Source organism: Amphiprion ocellaris, chromosome 6, assembly GCF_022539595.1.
Source record: "Amphiprion ocellaris isolate individual 3 ecotype Okinawa chromosome 6, ASM2253959v1, whole genome shotgun sequence".
NCBI lineage: Eukaryota > Metazoa > Chordata > Actinopteri > Pomacentridae > Amphiprion > Amphiprion ocellaris.
The window spans coordinates 808,872-834,842 of NC_072771.1; the positions used below are offsets into that span (position 1 = coordinate 808,872).

At 43.1% G+C, this 25,971-nt stretch overlaps 1 protein-coding gene across 4 annotated transcripts in view; it reads left to right on the forward strand.

Annotated features, from left to right (window-relative positions):
* Window positions 1-25,971, forward strand: part of grin1b (glutamate receptor, ionotropic, N-methyl D-aspartate 1b) — a 72,841-nt gene that overhangs the window by 26,310 nt on the left and 20,560 nt on the right. For 2 of the 4 annotated variants that reach the window (XM_055011259.1, XM_055011261.1), the window contains exons 5-18: window positions 4,133-4,195; window positions 4,999-5,096; window positions 6,778-6,899; window positions 13,826-14,000; window positions 15,994-16,144; window positions 17,836-17,922; window positions 19,142-19,277; window positions 19,358-19,485; window positions 20,428-20,592; window positions 21,649-21,767; window positions 22,917-23,029; window positions 23,109-23,257; window positions 24,879-25,036; window positions 25,112-25,273. In XM_055011259.1, the coding sequence (XP_054867234.1) occupies window positions 4,133-4,195; window positions 4,999-5,096; window positions 6,778-6,899; window positions 13,826-14,000; window positions 15,994-16,144; window positions 17,836-17,922; window positions 19,142-19,277; window positions 19,358-19,485; window positions 20,428-20,592; window positions 21,649-21,767; window positions 22,917-23,029; window positions 23,109-23,257; window positions 24,879-25,036; window positions 25,112-25,273 (1,826 nt within the window). The remainder of the gene's footprint in view (window positions 1-4,132; window positions 4,196-4,998; window positions 5,097-6,777; window positions 6,900-13,825; window positions 14,001-15,993; window positions 16,145-17,835; window positions 17,923-19,141; window positions 19,278-19,357; window positions 19,486-20,427; window positions 20,593-21,648; window positions 21,768-22,916; window positions 23,030-23,108; window positions 23,258-24,878; window positions 25,037-25,111; window positions 25,274-25,971) is intronic. The other 2 variants (XM_055011260.1, XM_055011262.1) reach the window with 1 other exon arrangement.

The window sequence follows — 25,971 nt, forward strand, 5'->3', positions numbered from 1 at the left end:
TTGACTCTGGAGCTCCTGGTGTTGACTCTGGACCTGCTGGTGTTGACTCTGGAGCTCCTGGTGTTGACTCTGGACCTCCTGGTGTTGACTCTGGACCTGTTGGTTCTCATTCTGGTCCTGCTGGTCTCCAAAATATCTCATGGTTTTCAATTCATGTGTTTTAGAAGATAGTTCTGTTCTGTTGAAATATTCAGTCTTGGTGGAGGTTTGACTCCTTTTCTTCTTCTCTTCTTTATATTTAGTTTTATCTTCAGTTCTTCTTCTTTGAGTTGAGAAACAGTTTCTTCTTCTCCTGTCGCTCTCTTTCTGTCTGTCATCCCATGTCATCCTTCAGTTCTTCACCTTCGTCTATTGTCTGGTTTCTCTTCGACTCTGATTGAGATCGGAGTCGTGCAAACACATCTCAGCTGCTTCTGTCGACCTGCATCTCCGTTAAACCGACTGTCTGTCCGTCACATCTGGGTCTGTCACTGCGAGCAGCGACTTCCTGAAGAGAGTTCAGGCAAAGATGAGCTGTTTCCTCCTCGTCCTCAGTGACTTCTCATGGAAATATCACAGCAAACATAGAAACAGAAGTTTGTTTGTCTGCTCCTTTTATTTCGGAAACATCTAATTTACGCTCTAGAGTTTGGACACCAGAGACAGTTTGTAGAATATTTCTGTTCCAAGCTGCAGAACATCAGCAGCTCGTATAAACTTCTAAAACAACACGTTTATAGCTAGAAGCTGCTGCGTTGGTAGTTTGGGTTCATTAAACATTTGTTGAAATGGAAACAAACTGTAGATGATCACGATGATGGCTCAGTGAATCTGAACATATGTAGAGCAGGAGTTATGTAGAAACATCACCTCAACGTCAGATGATCCTAAACTGTATCCCTTCACAGTAATCAGATTACTACCAGTTTAGAAGTACTTTAATACAAATACAGACCCCTCAGCATGGAGAGTCCACTAATTTCTACAACCTGAGATCATCACAGTCCCACCTCCATACTTCACTGTCAGGACTATGCATCCACTGTGGTAGTCCTGGTCAGGTTCTCACCAAACATCTGGACTTCATCTGAGCCCAACTAGTTTATCTTCATGTGACCAAAGAATGTTCTCCAACATCCATCAGGGTTCTTCTCATTTTCTTCATCAACTTTCATCTGGAAGTTTAATTCGGAGTAGCAACCAGGTTTAGTTCTGGTTCTCTGTCCATAGAGATTGATGTTCTGAAGGTTCCTTCACACTGTCTAAGCATTACACTAACTCTGGTTTCCATTGAGAACCCCTGAACCAAGTCTGAAGCAGCTGCTGTCTGTTTTTACAGCTGGATGGAGAAAGTAGTTCACTGTCTGTGGAGTCATTTTAGAAGCTCTGATTAGTGGTACTATGACTCCTTCTAGACCTCCTGATTAGTGGTACTATGATTCCTTCTAGACCTCCTGATTAGTGGTACTCTGACTCCTTCTAGACCTCCTGATTAGTGGAACTATGACTCCTTCTAAACCTTCTGATTTCTGCTGACTCTGTGCTTCACTGGTTTTTATTTTCTCACTGATCTTCCTGGATCTTTTTCCATCTTTGTTGAGTCTCTCAGTCAGATGTTTCTCTTCCTCTGTTCAGTTCTTCTCCATGTGGAGCCATGAAGCAGACATAGATAGAACCAGTCTATAGATCCAGGACTGAGAACGTTCTGCTGTTCTCAGCTCATTTAGAACCATGTTCATCAGTCAGACTGTTTGGAATCACAGCTGGACTCTGGTTGGTTTCGACTTTGGAGCTGAATGTTTAATGTCATCTTTATAAAAGTTAGTTTCTGACGGTTCCAGAGTCAGAGGAAGCCAGTGAAACTCAGTGAAGAAGTAAATCCTCAGAGTCCAAACGCAACTTGAGAAAAGTTTGACTTTGTGTCTCACAGTTTGAGTCAAAGACCTTCATGAATGTTAGAGCAGAGTTTTTCAAGTGGGAGACACATGAATATTACAGCACATTAGTTAAAGTAGGTGAACAGAGCTGCTGTTGTTCTACTCCAAACGTCTGACGCTGTTCTTCTTGTAGCCATTATAAATACGGCAGCAGGAACATCAGCGGGTCCAGGAGAAGGTCCAGGCTCATCCCTCATGTTAAATTCATAGAAGTCGTTTCTTAGTGCTGCAGGAGATTCGGGAGCGTGTTTGTTGTTCAGGGACTCTCTGTCAAATGTAAATTTAATGAGATTAACATTTGGAGCGGATTGAGTCGAGGACTAATGGGACGCTCCGCTGCCACGCCGGATTAACATCACAGCCCAGCTCCTCTCAGTGAAATCAGAGTTTACTGAAACCGAGTCTGGTTTCTGCTGCTGACGCTCTTATACCAGCTCAAACCACAACGTCCTGCTTCTCCGGTGGAATCCAATCACCTCATTCATACATTCACAAAAACCAGATCAACAAACAGCTGCAGGAGCCTGAAATATGAAACCCGATCAAGTCAAACTGGAAATCAAAAATATAGATAAAATGCTGAAAACAAGCGAAAACAGAATAAAACTTATAAAATATAAATGTTAACAAATGAACAGTGACAACAGTATTGATAATAATAATGATTAAAATTGTTTTACTGCTGCAGTTTGAGCTCATTTTAACTGTTCTCAGTGGAGCTAATGCTAATTTTAGCTGTTTCTGTTTCTGAAGCAACACTAAATCTCATAAATCACAAAAATGAAGCACAAGAACCACAACAAAACCATTAAAATTCAGAGAAGCTATGCTAACAGTTCCCCCTGATGAGTATCTGTGCTAAGCTAGGCTAATAGTTCCCCCTGATGAGTATCCTTGCTAAGCTAGGCTAACACTTCCCCCTGATAAGAGTGTTTGTGCTAAGTTAGTCTAACAGTTCCCCTGATGACAGTGTCTGTGCTAAGCTGGGCTAACAGTTCCCTCTGATGAGTGTCCATGCTCAACTATGCTAACAGTTCTCCTGATGATAGTGTTTGTGCTAAGCTAGTCTGACAGTTTCCCACGGCCTTCAGTGTCTATGCTATACTAAGCTAGCAGTTCCCTCTCATGACAGTGTTTGTGCTAAGCTAGGCTAATAGCTCTCCCCTGATAACAGTGGCTGTGCTAAGCTATGCTAACAGCTACCCTGTTCTTCCATTGTTTATGCTAAGCTAGTCTAACAGTTTCCCACTGCCATCAGTGTCTATGCTATGCTAGGCTAACAGTTACCTCTGATGACAGTATTTGTGCTAAGCTAGGCTAACTCTTGGCAGAATCAGTCCACAGGATGGTTTTTGGATCCTCTAATCCTTCAGCTTGGTATTAACTCCGTCTGCAGCTGAAATAAATCTGTTTTCCCTCGACGGCTGCTGGTTCTGCTGTTTGATGATTATTCAGAGCTGCTCCTCAATTTAACTGTCAGAGAGCATCTTTGTTCTGCTCTAAAAATACAGCAGCTTTATATTTACACCTGAAGTTAAATTTACATGCAGAAGGTCGCCGTGGTGACGCTTTAATCAGCCTGACGAGCTCCTGGTTGGTTTTCTTCTAGTGAACGTTCAGAAGGTTTCATCATTTTAATGTTGACCTGGAAGACAAACAGGGACAGTCGATTAATCCGTGATTTATTTTCTGGATCAATCGATCGGATGTTCATCTCTGAAATGTCAGAAAATATTGAAAAGTGTGGATCGGAGTTTCCTCAGAAGTTCCATGTTTGAGCTCAAATGAACGAAAAGAAGCGATAATCAGAACCAGATGGAGCTTCAGGTCACAAGAACACAAAATAAACACAGAAAACGGTTTTAAATAAAGTTATTTTAGTTGAACATCCAGAACCGACGGATCAGGTTTGAGTTGAACAAAAAAACTATGAGTCGGAACTCGAGGAGGACAGGCAGACAGACAGAAGGGCAGACAGGAGGACAGACAGATGGACAGACAGGTGGACAGACAGACAGACACACAGGTGGACAGACAGGTGGACAGACAGACAGACAGGTGGACAGACAGACAGACAGACAGGTGGACAGACAGGTGGACAGGCAGACAGGTGTGGTGTGTGTGCGGCTCTGGACAGGAAGTCGATGCTGTTCTATTTCCTCTGACTGTCTATAATCTTCTGTGTCTCATATTTTCTCTGTGACATCATTCATCAGACTAAAAACAGGAACTATGAAAACCTCGACCAACAGAACTTTGACTTCAGGAGAACACCCAAGGTATAAACTTTGCATGGTCAAACGATGCACGCCGCCCAACCAATCTCTGAGCTCGCCCGGTAGTCGCCCAGCACCAGTTAGCCCCGCCCACTCCAGCCCGGCTCCAGAGATAGACTCTTATCCTGGCGGCTCGTCTTTTCTCCACCATCTTTTCTTTCCTTTGATTTTTCATGACTCCTGCACACCTGTATGGGTTCCCGTTGGCAGGAGATCAGCCTTCCTCCTCCTCCTCCTCAGTTTTCCATGTGAGCGTTGCATGCAGCCGAGCCCAGGCTTGGTTCTGTCTGCAGACACCTGAGGAGCTCCGCCCACCAGGATCCTCTCACTCCTCTGCAACATCACTTTTCTTTTTGAAATGAACCACTCCCTTCCCCCGCCTTCCTCCCCCTCCTCTCCTCCTCCTCTCGAGTCTTTTTTTTGATTTGCGGTTGCATCAGCGCTCTCTAACATGCACGTCCCTGATTGGTTGGTTGGTTGGAGTCTTGAAAGCGCCTCAGTTTGCATGTGCCACCACACCACGCACAATGTTCAGCCCCTCCTTTATATTCAAGCTTCAGTTTTCTTTCCGTTCAGCAGATCTTGAACACTTTTTGTCTCCATGTTTTGGCCCCGCCCCCTGGTGGTGGCGTGGGTGAGGGGGAGCATGGTCGAGGTCCGGGGGGTCGGGGAGGTGGAGGGAGGGGGAACCCTGGCAGTCCGGAGCTAACGGCACCTGTCCTATGATGTGTTCTGTGGTGTTGTGTTCTGCCGTGCTTCTGAATGTTCTGCGGTGGAACCCGTCCATCGGCCCCGCGCTCCTCCAGGCCGAGAAGGTTCTGCTGTTCAGCCCGGAGACCAACCTGACGGCGCTGCTGCTGGAGGCCAAAGACCTGGAGGCCCGAGTCATCATCCTCTCCGCCAGGTTGGTGTACGAAACCAGAACCCCAACTAAGTCTGAATTCAAGTCCAAAACCAGAGTAAAGCCAGTCTAAAACCAGTCCAAAACCAATCTAAAACCAGTCCAAAACTAGTCTAAAACCAGTCCAAAAACCAATCTAAACCCAGTCCAAAACCATCCCAAAACCAGTCCAAAACCAGTCCAAAATCTGTCCAAAACCATTCCAAGACCATCCAAAACCAGCCTAAAACCAGTCCAAAACCAATCGAAACCCAGTCCAAAATCAGTCTAAAACCAGTCCAAAACCAATCTAAAACCAATCTAAAACCAGTCCAAAACCAGCCAAAACCAATCTAAAACCAGTCCAAAACCAGCCAAAACCAGGCTAAAACCAGTCCAAAACCAGCCCAAACCAGTCCAAAACCAGACAAAACCAGTCTGAAACCAGTCCAAAACCAGTCCAAAACCAATCTAAAACCAGTCCAAAACTAGTCTAAAACCAGTCCAAAAACCAATCTAAACCCAGTCCAAAACCATCCCAAAACCAGTCCAAAACCAGTCCAAAATCTGTCCAAAACCATTCCAAGACCATCCAAAACCAGCCTAAAACCAGTCCAAAACCAATCGAAACCCAGTCCAAAATCAGTCTAAAACCAGTCCAAAACCAATCTAAAACCAATCTAAAACCAGTCCAAAACCAGCCAAAACCAGGCTAAAACCAGTCCAAAACCAGCCCAAACCAGTCCAAAACCAGACAAAACCAGTCTGAAACCAGTCCAAAACCAGTCCCAAACCAATCTAAAACCAGTCCAAAACCAGACAAAACGAGTCTAAAACCTGTCCAAAACCAGTCCCAAACCAATCTAAAACCAGTCCAAAACCAGACAAAACGAGTCTAAAACCTGTCCAAAACCAGTCCCAAACCAATCTAAAACCAGCCCACAACCAGTCTAAAACAGTCTTAAGTTAGTCTTAAACCACTTCAAAACCAGTCTAAAATGAACTCAGACCCAAGACAGTCCACAACCAGTCCAAACCAAAGTCCTAAGACAGCCTTAAATCAGTCTTAAACTAAGTCCAAAACCAGTCGAAAGCCAAACCAAAAACCAGCCCAAAACCAAGACCCAAGACAGTCTTAACCCAGTCAAAAACTAGTCTAAAACCAAGTCTCAACACCAGTCTAACCAGTCCAACCAGTCCATCCTCATTTCTGCAGAACTTTAACTCTGAGTTCAAACCAGTGAGTTTTAGAACAGAACAGAGACCAGAAGTGGTTTAATGCTTCAGTCTAACATGGAGCTCTGTGTGTATCTTTGTGTGTCTGTGTGTGTCTTTCTGTATCTTTGTGTGTCTGTGTGCATCTTTGTGTGTGTGTGTGTGTGTGTGTGTGTGTGTGTGTGTGTGTGTGTGTGTGTGTGTGTGTGTGTGTGCGCGCGCATCTTTGTGTATCTTTGTGTGTCTGTGTGCATCTTTGTATGTCTTTGTGTGTGTGCATCTTTATGTATCTTTGTGTGTCTGTGTGTGTCTTTGTGTATCTTTGTGTGTCTGTGTGCATCTGTGTATCTTTGTGTGTCTGTGTGCATCTTTGTATGTCTTTGTGTATATCTTTGTGTGTCTGTGTGTATCTTTGTGTGTCTGTGTGCATCTTTGTATGTCTTTGTGTATATCTTTGTGTGTATCTTTGTGTGTCTGTGTGTGTCTGCAGTGAGGACGAGGCTGCTGCCGTCTACAAAGCTGCCCGGCAGCTCAACATGACCGGTTCTGGTTACGTCTGGCTGGTTGGAGAACGAGAGATGACGGGCAAAGCTCTGAGTGAAGCTCCAGACGGTACGACCTCCTCTTCTTCCTCTTCTTCCTCTTCTTCTCCTCCTGTCATTCTGCAGCTCTGCTTCCATCCACAGTTATCAGATCAAACTCTTTGTTTCTATATTTAAACTGATACGTTTATTTTCAGGACAGTAAAAATAGGTTTAGTTAACAGCTCATGATCCACCTGACAGAAAGAGTTCATTTATCTGAACATCACAAAAACATTCATCAGCATCTGAAACATTCATGAATCTGTTAAATAGTCTCACCGACTGAATGAAGATGGACATGATGGACGTGTTTCTCAGAATACTGTTCAAATTTACTCTAAATCTGGATGAAACTGGCCGATGTCGCTCAGAAAAGATGAAAATATGTCCATGAATTCAAAAGATGTAATTTATTAACATTTTTTTCTGTTTTTAGTCCAAAATCTGTCCAAAACCAGTCCAAAACCAGCCCAAAACCAGTCCAAAACCAGTCCAAAACCAGCCCAAAACCAGTCCAAAACCAGCCCAAAACCAGTCCAAAACCAGCCCCAAATCTGTCCAAAACCAAATCCCAAGACAGTCTTAGAGCAGTCTTAAACCAGGCTAGAACCAAGTCCAAAACCAATCCAAAACTGTTCCAAAACTAGTCCAACACCAGTCCACATCCAGTCTTAAACCAAATCCCAAACCAGTCCATACCCAGTCTAAAACCAGGACCCAAGACAGTCCACAGCCAGTCCAAACCAAAGTCCTGAGACAGTCTTAAATCAGACTTAAACTAAGTCCAAAACCTGTCTAAACCAGGACCACAACGATCCCTGATGTGGATGTAAAACAGAGAACAAGCAGAGAGTAAATAAATGTTCACTGATCTTCATAAAGTCCCACAGAAACACAGTTCGGAACTCCATAGAGAATCTGTCTGGTTTTAGAGTTCTGTTCTCAGATGTTTCTGCCTGTTTAAAGACACGGTTCTGCTGCAGGTGTTTGGATTTGAGGTTCTGCTGGACCTTCAGGTGGTCATAGTGAGTGGATGGAACCACAGCTGCTCTCTGGGAGTGTTGTAGGCCTCGGATGAAGGAAGCTAATGGTGGTTAGCTTCCTGGTGTTCTCTGGGTTCTTCTGGAGCCGGTTGAACGTTTAAACACCGGAGAACGTGTTTAAAGGTTCCTAACCGCCGTTTCTTTCTGCCTCGTTGTAACTGTGGCTTTAAATGTGTCTAACATCTTTTTGTTTGTTTCATCCTATAGTGTGTGTCTCCGCCCGCCGCCCGTTAACAGTTCAGCCAATCACGTGCTGCTATGTGTGTTCTCAGGGATGGGGGGATGGGTGGGGGAGGGGGGTAGCGTGTTGCTGCGGTAACCGTCATGTGGGTCCAATCAAACACCGGTAAGATGCCGCCGCTGCTCTCTGTTACTTGCTTGATGCATTGCCCTTTGCCATTGGTCAATAGACGCCCCGCCCACTGCAACACAGCCAGGGGGCGGGGCTTATTGAGTCAGCTGATTACTCAGACAGCCAGAGACGAGATCCAAGAAAATTTGGATCCTGAAGTTCACAACCCTCTGAACCTCAACTTTTTACCCACTGCGGACTTATTTTAACCCACCGTGGACTCATTTTAACCCACTGTCCGCCGCGAGGCGAGCTACCGCCTGTCCCAGCCCCTGCCTCTCGGCACCCCCTCGATGCTCTTAGCTGAGTGTCCCACGGGGTCCGAAGCGTTTACTTTGAAAAAATTAGTGTTCAAAGCAGGCCCGGTCGCCTGAATACCGCAACTAGGAATAATGGAATAGGACTCCGGTTCCACTCACTGTGGACGCATTTTTACCCACTGTGAACTCATTTTAACCCACTGTGTACTCATTTTAACTCCACATGGACTCATTTTAACCCACTATGGACTCATTTTAACTCACCATGGACTCATTTTAACCCACTGTGGACTCATTTTAACTCCACATGGACTCATTTTAACCCACTATGGACTCATTTTAACTCACCATGGACTCATTTTAACCCACTGTGGACTCATTTTAACCCACTGCGGATTCATTTTAACCCACCATGGACTCATTTTAACTCACTATCGACTCATTTTAACCCACTGTGGATTCATTTTAACCCACTATGGACTCATTTTAACTCACTGTGAACTCATTTCAACCCACTGTGGACTCATTTTAACCCACTATGGACTCATTTTTACCCACTGTGGACTCATTTTAACCCACTATGGACTCATTTTAACTCACCGTGGACTCATTTTAACCCACTGTGGATTCATTTTTACCCACTGTGGACTCATTTTAACCCACTATGGACTCATTTTTACCCACTGTGGACTCATTTTTACCCACCGTGGATTCATTTTTACCCACCGTGGACTAATTTTTACCCACCGTGGACTAATTTTTACCCACCGTGGACTCATTTTAACCCACTGTGGACTAATTTTTACCCACCGTGGACTCATTTTTACCCACCGTGGACTCATTTTTACCCACTGTGGACTCATTTTAACCCACTTTGGACTCATTTTAACCCACCATGGACTCATTTTAACTCTATTGACTCATTTTAACCCACTGTGGATTCATTTTAACCCACTATGGACTCATTTTAACTCACTGTGGACTCATTTCAACCCACTGTGGACTCATTTTAACCCACTATGGACTCATTTTTACCCACTGTGGACTCATTTTAACCCACTATGGACTCATTTTAACTCACCGTGGACACATTTTAACCCACTGTGGATTCATTTTTACCTACTGTGGACTCATTTTAACCCACTATGGACTCATTTTAACCCACTATGGACTCATTTTTACACACTGTGGACTCATTTTAACCCACTGTGGACTCATTTTTACCCACCGTGGACTCATTTTTACCCACCGTGGACTCATTTTTACCCACTGTGGATTAATTTTAACCCACTATGGACTCATTTTAACCCACTATGGACTCATTTTTACCCACTGTGGACTCTTTTTAACCCACCGTGGACTCATTTTTACCCACCGTGGACTCATTTTTACCCACTGTGGGCTCATCCTTATCATTCAGGCTTTTCAGAGGGGAACTGGAACTTTAACTTGACGTTTTGAGAGTTTCTCAAAGTTTATTTGTTGAGAATTTTTAGTAGGACGTGTTTTTGATGAAACATCAGGTTCATTTTTCAACCTCATGTTTAGTTCCAGGACCATCGGAAATTTAACGATCTGAGGAGTTTTTTCTTTTTCCAGTTTTTTTTGAAGATAACGTGACTTCAGAGCGTCCAGAGGGTAGAACTCATCATTACAGGATCTGATTTAAACATCCAGGTTCTTCAGGTTCTCAGAGGAACAGCTGATTATTAGGTTCTCCATCGTTGGACCGATCCGTTGCTCTGAGCTTGTCCTGCAGGTCCTCCTCTCTGGCTGCTCTGTGATCGATTCGCTGGCCTGTTGGCTTCTCGTTTCAGAAACATCCTCACAGCTGCTCTCAGAAATGATGAGTCATGTTTGGACACATTACCCATCATCCTCTGCAGCGTGGCGGCTCTGCAGGTCCGGGGTTTGTCTCTGGTCCAGGAGGTTCTGGTTCCTCTTCAGGGAAACCTGTCGCAGCTCCAGCCTCAGCTTTTATTAGTGTTCAGGCAGGAGATGAAGCTTCTCCAACATCTGACCTGAAAACGTCCTTCATAGCTCCTGAGAAACCAGCTGGAAGCTCCTCAGGTCTTTCAGTTTAGCGTTGATTCTCAGAAATTAAAATAAATAGTTTCTGTATTGATGTTTTTATAAAGACTGAACAACCTTTAATTTGGATCATTTTTGACTTTCTAATGATGATAATCTTCAGTTTGAAAACACTTTTGAAGTGTTTGTATGAACTAGAAACATTTGTTAAAGTCAAATTGAAAATAAACTCTTGACTTTCTGTATTTTCAGCTAAAATTCCAACAGAAATCTGCAAACGCTTTGTCTATCATGGATATCTTTGGAACTCATTTTCAGCCAAATCATGAGAAACATTTTCAAAAAGCTTGAAGAAAATAAAAAGTTTAGTTTTTTATCTCAGCAAAGATGGAACTTAAACTCTGCTGAAGTCAAACTTTTACTTTTGGTTTTTAGTGGAAAACAAACTGAACTAAAAGACAAGGGTTTTAGTTCTTATGATTCTGTGTTTGGAGGTTTTAGTTTCTCTTTATTTGATTCACTTCCTGTTTCCTGTTAGTTCTGTGCAGATGGTGGACAGAATAACGTGAACAGCTGTTGAACTGATTAGCTGTTTGTTGCTGTCCAACTCCAGCTGTTTACGTTATTTCGTCCACCCCCGCAGGCTGCGACGCCTCCCTGAACAGAAACCTGCGACGCTGCGACATCCTGGATCCTGCTGAGGTTTTTCTTCACCAGACGCTCGACACGTTATGAGGAAAAAGTTTCTGCATCTTCAGCGAGCAAACGACAGCATGTTAGCAGCGTTAGCAGTGTTAGCAGCGTTAGCAGTGTTAGCAGGGTTAGCAGCGTTAGCATGGTTAGCAGTGTTAGCAGTCCTCGCTGTGGAGCAAATTCATTTAAATGGAACTGCTAGCTTAGCTTTGAGTGGAAACATCAGTATGTTTGTTCTGATGTTATTTATTGTGTGATGTCAGTAGGGTTGCCACCTTTCAGAAATGAAAATAAAGGACGCCCACCACGGCTCCTCGGGGCCACAGTTCAGTAAAGTTGGAAAGATATTCACAGATTCGGACTTTCGAGCATCAATAACTCATTAGAGTGCCTCTTTTCCATCATTTTAAGGTACACAATGTGCTACTTGATAAAACTGGGCTCGTAGCATATTGTGTAATTACAGAGAACAAGATTGAAGTTATTGAATATTTGTGTCTCTCTTTGCTGTTGCAGCAGTTTTGCAGACAGTTCCTGTGCATTCGTACCACAGCTGGCTGCACATAGACATCAATGTTATTCCTGTAGCTTGAAAGACAGCTACTGTTGATTAAACTGGGCTTGTAGCACATTGTCTACTGTACAACGATGGGAAAGAGGCATCGTTTATGTTTAGACAACATTTATCTGAGTTATTGATGCTGGAAGTCTGAATCTGTGAATATCTTTCCAACTTTACTGAACTCGGGGCCACTACCACCTAAGGAGTGATATATTTAATTTTGAAAAAAGCATTTAGCCATACTTAAAGCTTTAAGTGCTTTATTAACATGAAACTAAGAGTTTTGTATTGTTTTATTACCACAGGTTCTGTCTGAACAGAAGTGGCATCATTTTAAACAGTGAAATCACACTAATAAAATGTAATGAGCAACCAGTGAGCAATACTGGATTCTATAAAAACATAAACAACTGAATGTAGAATACTGGACAAAGAAATTCTCTACAGACATTTTTTTCATCTAAATCTTATCTTAACACAGTTAATGTATTAGCTTATTTATGTGTGTATGCATGTATTTACTGATTTATTTAGTGCTGTTAGCATAGAGTTCTGAAGGAGTTTTTCTTTAGATAGGCAAAGGCCATTTATTGATCACATATTGGCTATTATATAAATGTTTATTAAAAACTAAAAGGCATTTAAAAAAATACTAAACAACTTAGGCATTTATTGAGTCACTAAAATACTGTAGAGTCTAGGACCACATCAGCATGATTATAAGCATCCTCTGGTAAATGAACAACCAGATACTGATGTCTCTCACCATATGGACTTCAGGAGATGATTAGATGATGATAAACTGTGACCTGCTGGTTGGGTTCTCTCTGTTCTCATGCTTTTTACATGTTGGTCTCCTGATGCTGCTTTACTTCAGCTAATCCATGAGCAACAGAAAACACAGTTTGCCTTTTACCCACTGCCAGGGGTTCCACTCTTCCCACTCACGTCTGTACATTTGCAAACGTTTTTGCTTCTGTGGACGTGGTGGAGTTTCGGGTGTAAACATTTTTAAACACGTGGGTGCAGCGTGATTTGCTGGACCTGGCATCGGGTCCTCGCTACGTGGGTCCTACGAAGTTTAAATTGGCTGCCCTTAATATTTCCTGTGTTTTATTTTGTTCCTTATGCAGTTTTGATGAGTGTCTGACAGACGTGTACGGGGCGTTTATGAAAATACGGAACAATTTGCGTCCCATATTCATTCAATACGGGACGCGACAATTAATTGTCAAATAAAGGACGATTCTGTATTTTAAGGGACGGGTGGCAACCCTAGATATCAGCGATAACAGATTACATTTCAGCTAACAGGTTTTAATAAGTTTGGGTGGAGAATGCTAACAGCTCATGCTAGCCATTCACAGTAGCTTCAGCTGGAAGTTGCTCACCTGTTCCCAGGATTGACATAAATAAATAAATAAATGTTAGCGAGCTGCGCTGTGGTTTAACGTTAGGCACTGGTATAGGCATGAAATGCTAACAGCATTAGCTAGCTGGCTAAAGTAGTTTCAGTGGAAAGTCTTAGCTGGATGTACTTTGTGTTCTTTTGGTGTGGAACGCTAACAATGTTAGCAGATTCAGATTCAGAAAACTTTATTTGTCCCCAGGGGGGCAATTAAAAGCAGGTGGTGTGAGGGATGCTAACAGTGCTAACAGTGTTAGCGGCTCAGCTGGAGGACTCATGCGAACACTTTTCTCGGCAGCGTGTCGAGTTTCTGCTGAAGGAAAACACCAGACACACTTCCTGATGTCTCAGTCAGACATTTCTGTGCTGAGACAAACACTGGCGGCTGTCAGAGTGATTTCCCAGCATGCCGTTTGGTGCTACTAAACACTGATGCCTGAAGCTTGAGTGTGTCTGAGCTACACTGGAGCACCGCTAATTACAGAGAGAGAGTTTAATTAATGAGTGAATGAGGACAGAGTTCAGTCTGCAGCCTGTTTAACTCCTGCTGTGTGTGTGTGTGTGTGTGTGTGTTTATGTGTGTGTGTGTGTGTGTGTGTGTTTAGGCCTACTGGGCCTCCAGCTGATTAACGGTAAGAACGAGTCGGCCCACATCGCTGACGCCGTGGCGGTGGTCGCTCAGTCACTGCAGGAGCTGTTTGAGAAGGAGAACATCACGGAGCCTCCGCGGGGCTGCGTAGGAAACACCAACATCTGGAGGACCGGGCCGCTCTTCAAACGGTCAGTACTGGGCTGGAGGTCAGAGGTCAGCTGCAGTTGGTGGTTGTTTTTTTCCAATAAATGAGGCTGGAACTGTGGAAAACAACAACAACCAGCAGCAGTCACCTCCAAACACCACATTTATTCCACATGTGGTCTTTTTCTGATTCGATGGAAGATGTGAACTAAAGCTTGTGTATATTTTTCATTTGGCCGTTTTCCATCGAACCAGTGGAGCTGATTATACTCATATATGTAATAAGAAGGTCTGAGGAGACCAGAACGGAGCTTTTAGTCCATCAGATGATATGTTTGTTGGACACCAAACACCGAACATCTTCACAAACACACCATCCCCACTGTGAAGCATGGTGGTGGCAGCATCATGATATGAAGCATGGTGGTGGCAGCATCATGATGTGAAACACGGTGGTGGCAGCATCATGACGTGAAGCATGGTGGTGGCAGCATCATGATATGAAGCACGGTGGTGGCAGCATCATGATGTGAAGCATGGTGGTGGCAGCATCATGATGTGAAACACGGTGGTGGCAGCATCATGACGTGAAGCATGGTGGTGGCAGCATCATGATATGAAGCACGGTGGTGGCAGCATCATGACGTGAAGCATGGTGGTGGCAGCATCATGATGTGAAACACGGTGGTGGCAGCATCATGACGTGAAGCATGGTGGTGGCAGCATCATGATGTGAAACACGGTGGTGGCAGCATCATGACGTGAAGCATGGTGGTGGCAGCATCATGACGTGAAGCATGGTGGTGGCAGCATCATGATGTGAAGCATGGTGGTGGCAGCATCATGACGTGAAGCACGGTGGTGGCAGCATCATGACGTGAAGCATGGTGGTGGCAGCATCATGACGTGAAGCATGGTGGTGGCAGCATCATGACGTGAAGCATGGTGGTGGCAGCATCATGACGTGAAGCATGGTGGTGGCAGCATCATGATGTGAAGCATGATGGTGGCAACATCATGACGTGAAGCATGGTGGTGGCAGCATCATGATGTGAAGCATGGTGGTGGCAGCATCATGACCATGAATTGTTAATAATCTTCTGATTTCATGGTGTGATCAGTAGAAGATGTTTTAAGTCAACGTTTGATTTAATACCACACTTTTCCTTTGAGTTCTTGGACTTTTGATGGCCCAACCTGTGACATCATATTTTTTGAAAACGTCTTTTTTATGATATCAATGACTCACTGGAGCATTATAGAAGCTGGATTTATGTAAATATTTAGGTATGAAGCGAGTCGAGGTCTCAGAGGTTTGAAACCAACTCTTTATTTCTCCAAAGGAATCGCTTCAGAGCAGCAGAGCATCGGTTCTCCTTCGTTACAGACCGATAAATAAATTAAAAAATGTATGTTTAATTTATGCTCCTGCTTAATTATTCATGTTTCTTCTTCTTCGGCTGTGATTTCTACATGAGAAGTTCTGGGTAATAAATGGAGGAACATGAGACCAGCGACTGTAGATGTTTCAAAATGAAGGTTCTGGTGTTTTAGGATGAAACTAGTTAAAGGTTCTAGGAAGTGAAACTGTAGAACCGTAGATAAACTGTAGATAAACTGTAAATAAACTGTAGATAAATTATAGAACCGTAGATAAACTTCAGATAAACTGTAGATAAACGGTAAATAAACTGTAGATAAACTGTATAACCATAGATAAACTGTAGATAAACTGTAGATGAACTGTAGAACCGTAGATAAACTGGCTGCTGGCGGAGGAACGCTGTGTTTTCTGCTTCATCCTCTTCGGGTTCTACGATCTCGGTTCTCGGAGACGCCTCGCTGATCTGATCTGGGTTCAGAGTCGATGTGACAAAACCGGGATAATGGAGCGTGACCCAAATACACCCATCAGCCCCCATCACTGTCATCCACCCGCCGTCTCCACGGCAACGCAGCGGCAGCATCATGTGACTGACACGGCCTCGCTACTTGACCGGGCTGACACGCTCTCCCGCTCTCTGATTGGCTCCGCAGGGTGCTGATGTCATCGAAGTACCCTGACGGCCTGACGGGACGAATCGAGTTCAATGACGACGGTGACCGGCGCTTCGCCACCTACAGCATCCTGAACTACCAGCAGAAACCGGGGCGCCTCGTCCAGGTCGGAGTCTTCAACGGCTCACAGGTACGGCTCACCTGGTACACCTGTTACACCTGGTTATATGTGGTTACACCTGGTTACACCTGCAGAAAAACACCTGGTTACACCTGATTATACCTGTTACACCTGGTTATACCTGGTACATCTGCAGCAAAACACCTGCAGCAATACACCTGGTTAACCTGTTACACCTGGTTATACCTCGTACACCTGTTACACCTGCAGAAAAACACCTGGTTACACCTGGTTTTACATCTACACATGGTTGCACCTGTCACATCTGGTCATGCACCTGCTTATTCACCTGTTTATACCAGATTATAAACCTATTTACACCAGGTTATAGACCTGTTTACACTAGATTATAGACCTGTTTACACCAGATTATAGACCTGTTTACACCAGATTATAGACCTGTTTACACCAGATTATAGACCTGTTTGCACTAGATTACAGACCTGTTAGATTATAGACCTGTTTACACTAGATTATAGACCTGTTAGATTATAGACCTGTTTACACTAGATTATAGACCTGTTTACACTAGAATATAGACCTGTTAGATGATAGATCTGTTTACACTAGATTACAGACCTGTTAGATTATAGACCTGTTTACACTAGATTATAGACCTGTTAGATTATAGACCTGTTTACACTAGATTATAGACCTGTTTACACTAGAATATAGACCTGTTAGATTATAGACCTGTTTACACTAGATTATAGACCTGTTAGATTATAGACCTGTTTACACCAGATTATAGACGTGTTTACACTAGATTATAGACCTGTTAGATTATAAACGTGTTTACACTAGATTATAGACCTGCTTACACTAGATTATAGACCTGTTTACACCAGATTATAGACCTGTTTACACTAGATTATAGACCTGCTTACACTAGATTATAGACCTGTTTACACCAGATTATAGACCTGTTTGCACTAGATTTTAGACCTGTTAGATTATAGACCTGTTTACACTAGATTATAGACCTGTTAGATTATAGACCTGTTTACACCAGATTATAGACCTGTTTACACTAGAATATAGACCTGTTAGATTATAGACCTGTTTACACTAGATTATAGACCTGTTAGATTATAGACCTGTTTACACCAGATTATAGACGTGTTTACACTAGATTATAGACCTGTTAGATTATAGACCTGTTTACACTAGATTATAGACCTGCTTACACTAGATTATAGACCTGTTTACACCAGATTATAGACCTGTTTACACTAGATTATAAACCTGTTTACACCAGATTATAGACCTGTTTACACCAGATTATAGACCTGTTTACACCAGATTATAGACCTGTTTACACTAGATTATAGACCTGTTAGATTATAGACTTGTTAGATTATAGATCTCTTAGATTATAGACCTATTTACACCAGATTATAGACCTGTTAGATTATAGAATTGTTAGATTATAGATCTCTTAGATTATAGACCTGTTTTCATGGTTTATTTATCTGGTTTATTTGTGTGGTTGCACCTGGTTTAACTCCTTTATTAAACATAAAAGCTGCTAAATGAGGACCAGGAGGAGATCAGAACCTCAGTGATCAGTGATCAGGTCCTGTTATTGATTACTGATGGTGATGGATTGTTCTTGGAGCTTCCAGAGCGTCTCAGAGGTTAAATTTTTAAGTCAGCTGCAGTATTGATGGCGTCATTTAGAGGAGCTGTTGGTGTTTCAGGTCGTCATGAACCCTCAGAGGAAAATCATCTGGCCTGGAGGAGAAACCGAGAAACCAGTCGGATATCAGATGTCGACAAAACTCAAGGTACCGCTGACAAAATATATACTGTTACTGACAAAATACACTAGCTACTGCTAAACTGCTAAAGTAAAGTGAAGTAATCCAAAATCTAAAACATAAAATCAGTGATTTCATCAGTTTTCACCTCTTTAAAGCGGTTCTAACTGAACTCAGAGCAACCAGTTGGTTCTAGAAGTCACCAATTGGTAAAGTAAAAATGATCTGAGGTCAGTGATTGGAGGATAAAGTCTCCTGGATCTGAAGGTCCAGTCTCTGGTGGATCAGAACTCCTGGATAGAACTACACCATGAAGACTAAAGAACCAAGAAACTCTGAGGAAAGATTGTTGGAAAGCATCAGTCAGGACGATACAAGAACATTTAAAGATCCTGAAGATCTCTAGGAGTCCAGTTAAATCCATCATTAAGAAATGGAAGGAAGGTGGAACATGAATAAATCTGACTAGAGCAGGACGTCCTCAACACCTGAGAGACTAGAGAGGGAGGCCACCAAGACTCCTATGACTCCTCTGAAGGAGAAAGAGACTAGAGAGGGAGGCCACCAAGACTCCTATGACTCCTCTGAAGGAGAAAGAGACTAGAGAGGGAGGCCACCAAGACTCCTATGACTCCTCTGAAGGAGAAAGAGACTAGAGAGGGAGGCCACCAAGACTCCTATGACTCCTCTGAAGGATAAAGAGACTAGAGAGGGAGGCCACCAAGACTCCTATGACTCCTCTGAAGGAGTTCCAGCTTCAGACTGTTCATCCAACAACTGTTGTCTGTTCTTCACCAGTCAAAGCTTCATGGAGACAAAGAGAAAGACTCTGATGGAAAAAGCTCCAATTAAATCTGGACTAGAGTTCACCAGAAGACATTTGGTCTGAGGAGACCAGGATGGAGCTTTACGTCCATCAGAAACTGAATATCATCACAAACACACCATCCCCACTAGGAAGCATGGTGGTGGCAGCATCATGATGTTTCTCAGCAACAGGTTTTCACTTTCTCATGAAAAACGTATGCTTTTTAGATTCTTATGAAAAAAGCCAAATAACTCAGTGTTGAAAAGTAATAAAAGGAGAAAATTTCTGAGGTGAATATTTTTTGTAGATACTGTAGTACTGCGTAGTACTGTGCAGTACTGTGTAGTATTGCTGCTGCTAAAACTGTTAAACATGTACAGCAAGATGAGCCAGTGTGTTTAATGTTTGTTTGTTGTTTGTTTGTTTGTTTGTGTTCAGATTGTGACTATCCACCAGGAACCTTTTGTTTACGTTAAACCTACGAAGACTGACGGGACATGTAAGGAGGAGTTCACCGTTAATGGAGTTCTCATCAAGAAGGTCATCTGTACCGGACCCAACGGAACCATACCAGGTACCTCACCTGGACTGTACACTCACCTGTCCTATAAAGTCACCTGTCCTACAGACTCACCTGTGGTTGTTGTGCTGCAGGTCAGCCCATCGTTCCTCAGTGTTGCTATGGTTTCTGCATCGATCTGCTCATCAAGCTGGCCATGAGCATGAACTTCACCTACGAGGTTCACCTGGTGGCTGACGGCAAGTTTGGAACGCAGGAACGGGTGAGAACCTGAGAACCGCCATGTTGGATGTTCCTGACAGACCTGTAGATGGGAAGCTGCTGTTCTTGTGAGAACGTGAGAACCAGCAGCAGCACACTTGACAGCGTTCTACCGTTCTACCGTTCTAATGTTCTAACACTCTAAACATTCTAATGTCCTAGTGTTCTAATGTTCTCAAGTTCTAATGTCCTGATGTAATATTCTAACACTCTCAATGCTCTAATGTCCTAATGCTCTAACGTTCTAGTGTTCTAACACTCTAAACACTCTAATGTCCTAGTGTTCTAATGTTCTAGTGTTCTAACATTCTAATGTCCTGATTTTCTAATGTTCTAACACTCTAAACGCTCTTACGTTCTAATGTTCTAATATTCTAACATTCTTTTGCTCTAATATTCTAAGGTTCTAAAGCTGTGACATTCTAACGCTGTAATGTTCCAGCATTCTAATGTTCTAATGCAGTGACTGTGACACATCAGTCAGTAATCATCCTCTGTAACTGAATAATAATAATAATAATAATAATAATAATAACAATAATCATGTAATATAAATAACAACACCACTGATGGTGATGATATCATACTTGTGCCCGTCACTGCGTCCCTCTCTGATGATGTCATCGTGTCTGACCTGGTTACCGATTCATCGCGGCTCGTCGCCGAGGCTTGTTGCCATGGCGACCGGCTCTCCGTCCCCGACTCTGACCTTGCTGAGGATGAGAGACGTTCAGTCAGAGTCCGTTAATATTTAATCATCAGATCAGTCAAATACATAAACTCTATATAATAATTAATAAATTAGATTTATCTGCTTCCTTTTAATAGCTTCATGTTCAAGTTTTGTGTCTTTGTGTGTTTTTGTGTGTCTCTGTGCTTGTTTTGTGTCTTTGTGTTGTTGTTGTTGTTGTGTGTCTCTAACAGGTGTTTGTCATGTTTGCAGGTGAACAACAGCAATAAGAAGGAGTGGAACGGGATGATGGGGGAGCTGCTTGGAGGTTTAGCCGACATGATCGTAGCTCCTCTCACCATCAACAATGAGCGCGCTCAGTACATCGAGTTCTCCAAACCGTTCAAATACCAGGGGCTCACCATCCTCGTCAAGAAGGTGGGTCCACAGACACACACAGCAGGTCCTGGTCTAGCAGGTCCTGGTCCTGGTCTCTTTGTAGTTTATTTTTTTCCTTCTTTTGTCATTTTGTATCTCATTTTGGTCATTTTTGTCTCTTCTTTTGTTGTTTCTGACTCTTTTTAGTTTTTATCATTTCATGTCTGATTTTGGTTGTCTTGTGTCTCTATTTGGTTGTTTTTGTGTCCTTGAGGTTTGTTTCTGATCATTTCATGTCTTATTTTGGTCATTTTTGTCTCCTTCTGGTTCCTTTTTTTTCTTCTTTTGTCATTTTGTTTCTCATTTTGGTCATTTTTGTCTCCTCTTAGTTCTTGTTTTTGTCATTTCATGTCTCATTTTGTGTCTTACTTTGGTCTTTTTGTCTCATTTTTGATATTTGGTGTTTTTGGGTCTTATTTTGTCTCATTTCATGTCTTGTTTTGGTTCATTTGTTTCCTTTTTTCATTTTGTTTCTAATATATGCATTTTAGTAAATTTTGTTTTGTTTGTGTCTCTATTTGGTTCATTGTTTCCTGTTTTGTGTTACTGTGTCTCATTTTGTTTTTTTGTTTGTCATTTTATAATTTTGTCTCATATTTTGTCCTGCTTCATGTCTTATTTTGGCCATTTTTGTCTATTTTTAGTTCACGTTTTTGTCATTTCATGTCTCATTTTGGTCGTCTTTTGTCTTACTTTTGTATTTTTGTCTCCTCTTTGTTAAATTGTTTCCTATTTTGTGTTTTTGTGTCTTGTGTCATCCATCTGAAAGCCTCCATTCATGTTTGTTCTGACATCAGAACGACAGAAACATTAATCTGAGTTCCCCTCCCTTCACTTCTTCTGTTTTCTGTCTTATTTTGGTCGTCTTGGTTCTTATTTTGGTCCTTCTGTCTCTATTTGCTCACATTCGTCTGTTTTTGATTCACTTCATGTTGACTGTGAGATAAAAGCTGCCTCAGACGTGACCTCAGGATCCTGGTGTCTGTGGCGTGTTGTTGGTCATGTGACTCGCATGTCCGTGGAGCGTGTTGACAGGAAGTGGTTGTTGTGTTACAGGAAATCCCTCGCAGCACTCTGGATTCGTTCATGCAGCCGTTCCAGAGCACACTGTGGCTGTTGGTCGGTCTGTCGGTCCATGTGGTGGCAGTGATGCTTTACCTACTAGACCGGTTCAGGTAAACAACAACAACAACACAGTGATGCCTTACCTACTAGACCGGTTCAGGTAAACAACAACACAGTGATGCCTTACCTACTAGACCGGTTCAGGTAAACAACAACAACAACACAGTGATGCCTTACCTACTAGACCGGTTTAGGTAAACAACAACAACAACACAGTGATGCCTTACCTACTAGACCGGTTCAGGTAAACAACAACAACAACACAGTGATGCCTTACCTACTAGACCGGTTCAGGTAAACAACAACAACAACACAGTGATGCCTTACCTACTAGACCGGTTCAGGTAAACAACAACACAGTGATGCCTTACCTACTAGACCGGTTTAGGTAAACAACAACAACAACACAGTGATGCTTTACCTACTAGACCGGTTTAGGTAAACAACAACAACAACACAGTGATGCCTTACCTACTAGACCGGTTCAGGTAAACAACAACACAGTGATGCCTTACCTACTAGACCGGTTTAGGTAAACAACAACAACAACACAGTGATGCTTTACCTACTAGACCGGTTTAGGTAAACAACAACAACAACACAGTGATGCCTTACCTACTAGACCGGTTTAGGTAAACAACAACAACAACACAGTGATGCCTTACCTACTAGACCGGTTTAGGTAAACAACAACACAGTGATGCCTTACCTACTAGACCGGTTCAGATAAACAACAACACAACAACACAGTGATGCTTTACCTACTAGATTGGTTCAGGTAAACAACAACACAACAACAACAACACAGTGATGCCTTACCTACTAGACCGGTTCAGGTAAACAACAACAACAACAACAACAACACAGTGATGCCTTACCTACTAGACCGGTTTAGGTAAACAACAACAACAACACAGTGATGCTTTACCTACTAGATTGGTTCAGGTAAACAACAACACAACAACAACAACACAGTGATGCTTTACCTACTAGACCGGTTCAGGTAAGCAACAACACAACTACACAATAACAACATGTAAACGTAAACAGCACCCCTGCACTGATACGAGGTAATAAAAAGCCTCACAGCTGCTGGAACACCTGAACATCCCCGCTGACCGATCAATAAAGTTTATCTGAACTTTAAACTCAACCTGAGCTTCAGCTGAGTTTAAACTTAAATTTGGTTTTATTTTCAGCCCGTTTGGAAGGTTTAAAGTGAACAGTGAAGAAGAAGAAGAAGACGCCCTCACCCTGTCCTCGGCCATGTGGTTCTCATGGGGAGTACTGCTCAACTCTGGCATCGGAGAGGGTATGGATATGTGATATGTATTGATTACTGGTTATTGGTTATTGATTACTGGTCGTCTAACCCCCCGCTGTGTCTCCAGGAGCTCCGCGGAGCTTCTCAGCCAGGATTCTGGGGATGGTGTGGGCAGGATTCGCCATGATCATTGTAGCTTCCTATACTGCCAACCTGGCAGCCTTCCTGGTGCTGGACCGGCCTGAGGAGCGCATCACTGGCATCAATGACCCCAGGGTGAGTGGGGCGCACCTGGAGGGGGCAGAGGACAGGTGTGGACAGGTGTGGATAGGATCCGCCTCCGAATCTACCCAATCAGCTTTTCTGTTTCTAATTTAAAATCCAACAACTTCAGCATTAACCGAAAATGACCAAAACACCCAATAATTACTGAACGCAAGTAAAGCTAACGGCTAACAGGTCCGTTACTGCTAAAACTACCACTGTTATTCCTATGAATACCACTGTTACTGCGACAAATACCACTGTTACTGCTACAAGTACCACTGTTACTGCTACAAGTACCACTGTTACTGCTAAAACTACCACTGTTACTGCTACAAATACCACAGTTACTGCTAAAACTACCACTGTTACTGCTACGAATACCACTGTTACTGCTACAAGCACCACTGTTACTGCTAAAACTACCACTGGTACTGCTTCAAACACTACTGTTACTGCTAAAAATACCAGTTACTGCTACAAGTACCACTGTTACTGCTAAAACTACCACTGTTACTGCTACAAATACCACTGTTACTGCTACAAGTACCACTGTTACTGCTAAAACTACCACTGTTACTGCTACAAATACCACTGTTACTGCTACAAGTACCACTGTTACTGCTACAAGTACCACTGTTACTGCTAAAACTACCACTGTTACTGCTACAAATACCACAGTTACTGCTAAAACTACCACTGTTACTGCTACGAATACCACTGTTACTGCTACAAGCACCACTGTTACTGCTAAAACTACCACTGGTACTGCTTCAAACACTACTGTTACTGCTAAAAATACCAGTTACTGCTACAAGTACCACTGTTACTGCTAAAACTACCACTGTTACTGCTACAAATACCACTGTTACTGCTACAAGTACCACTGTTACTGCTAAAACTACCACTGTTACTGCTACAAATACCACTGTTACTGCTACAAGTACCACTGTTACTGCTAAAACTACCACTGTTACTGCTACAAACACCACTGTTACTGCTAAAACTACCACTGTTACTGCTTCAAACACTACTGTTACTGCTAAAAATACCAGTGTTACTGCTTCAAACACTACTGTTACTGCTAAAAATACCAGTTACTGCTACAAGTACCACTGTTACTGCTACAACTACCACTGTTACTGCTACAAATACCACTGTTACTACTACAAGTACCACTGTTACTCCTAAAACTACCACTGTTACTTCTACAAATACCACTGTTACTGCTACAAGTACCACTGTTACTGCTAAAACTACCACTGTTACTGCTACAAATACCACTGTTGCTGCTACAAGTACCACTGTTACTGCTTAAACTACCACTGTTGCTGCTAAAACTACCAGTTACTGCTACAAGTACCACTGTTACTGCTTAAACTACCACTGTTACTGCTAAAACTACCACTGTTACTGCTACAAGTACCACTGTTACTGCTTAAACTACCACTGTTGCTGCTACAAATACCACTGTTACTGCTACGAATACCACTGTTACTGCTAAAAGTACTGGTTCTTCTTTGACTGAATGTGGTTTTCTGGTCCAGGGTTCCTCCTGGTTGGTAAGTTCCTGGACCTGCTCCCTGGTCCTGATCAAGTCCGGTGCTAACCTGCTGCTCTGTGCTGTTTGTAGCTGCGTAACCCATCAGATAAGTTCATCTACGCCACAGTGAAGCAGAGCTCGGTGGATATCTACTTCAGACGGCAGGTGGAGCTGAGCACCATGTACCGGCACATGGAGAAACACAACTATGAGAGTGCCGCTGAGGCCATCCAGGCTGTCCGAGACAAGTAGGAACCTTCTTCTTTCCAGAGTCTGAACCCCAATAGAGTCCTGCTGGTAGTAACCTTCTGAACCTCCCGCAGCAAACTCCACGCCTTCATCTGGGACAGCGCTGTGTTGGAGTTCGAGGCGTCGCAGAAGTGCGATCTGGTGACGACGGGAGAACTGTTCTTTCGCTCCGGCTTTGGGATCGGAATGAGGAAAGACAGTCCGTGGAAACAGAATGTTTCTCTGGCTATTCTCAGGTAGGAGCCCAGCCAGAGACCTCCAGGTACTAGAAGAACCAACCTGAGTCTCAAAATTACCAAAAACCATCAGCATGGCTTATAATTACTCCAAAATGTCCTTCAGCCTAAGTCAGCTGAGATAGACGCTACCCCCCCCAAGACCCTAGTGAGGACTGAGTGGTGGATGGATGGATGGATGGATGGGTGGGTGGATGGATGGATGGATGACGGATGATGGATGGATGGATGGATGGATGGAGGATGGATGATGGATGGATGGATGGATGATGGATGGATGGATGGGTGATGGATGGATGGATGACAGGCAGATGGATGATGGATGGTTGGATGGATGGATCAATGGGTGGATGATGGATGGATGGATGACAGGTGGATGGATGGATGGATGGATGGATGGATGGATGAAAGGATGGATGATGGATGAATGGATAGATAATGGATGGATGATCGATGGATGGATAGATGATTGATGGATTCATGGATGGATGGATGATGGATGGATGGATGATAGATGGGTGGATGGATGGATGATGGATGGATGGATGTATGGATGGATGGATGGATGGTGGATGATGGATGGATGGATGATACATGGATGGATGATGGATGCATGGATGATAGATGGGTGGATGGATGGATGATGATGGATGGATGATATATAGGTGGATGGATGGATGGATGGGTGGATGGATGAT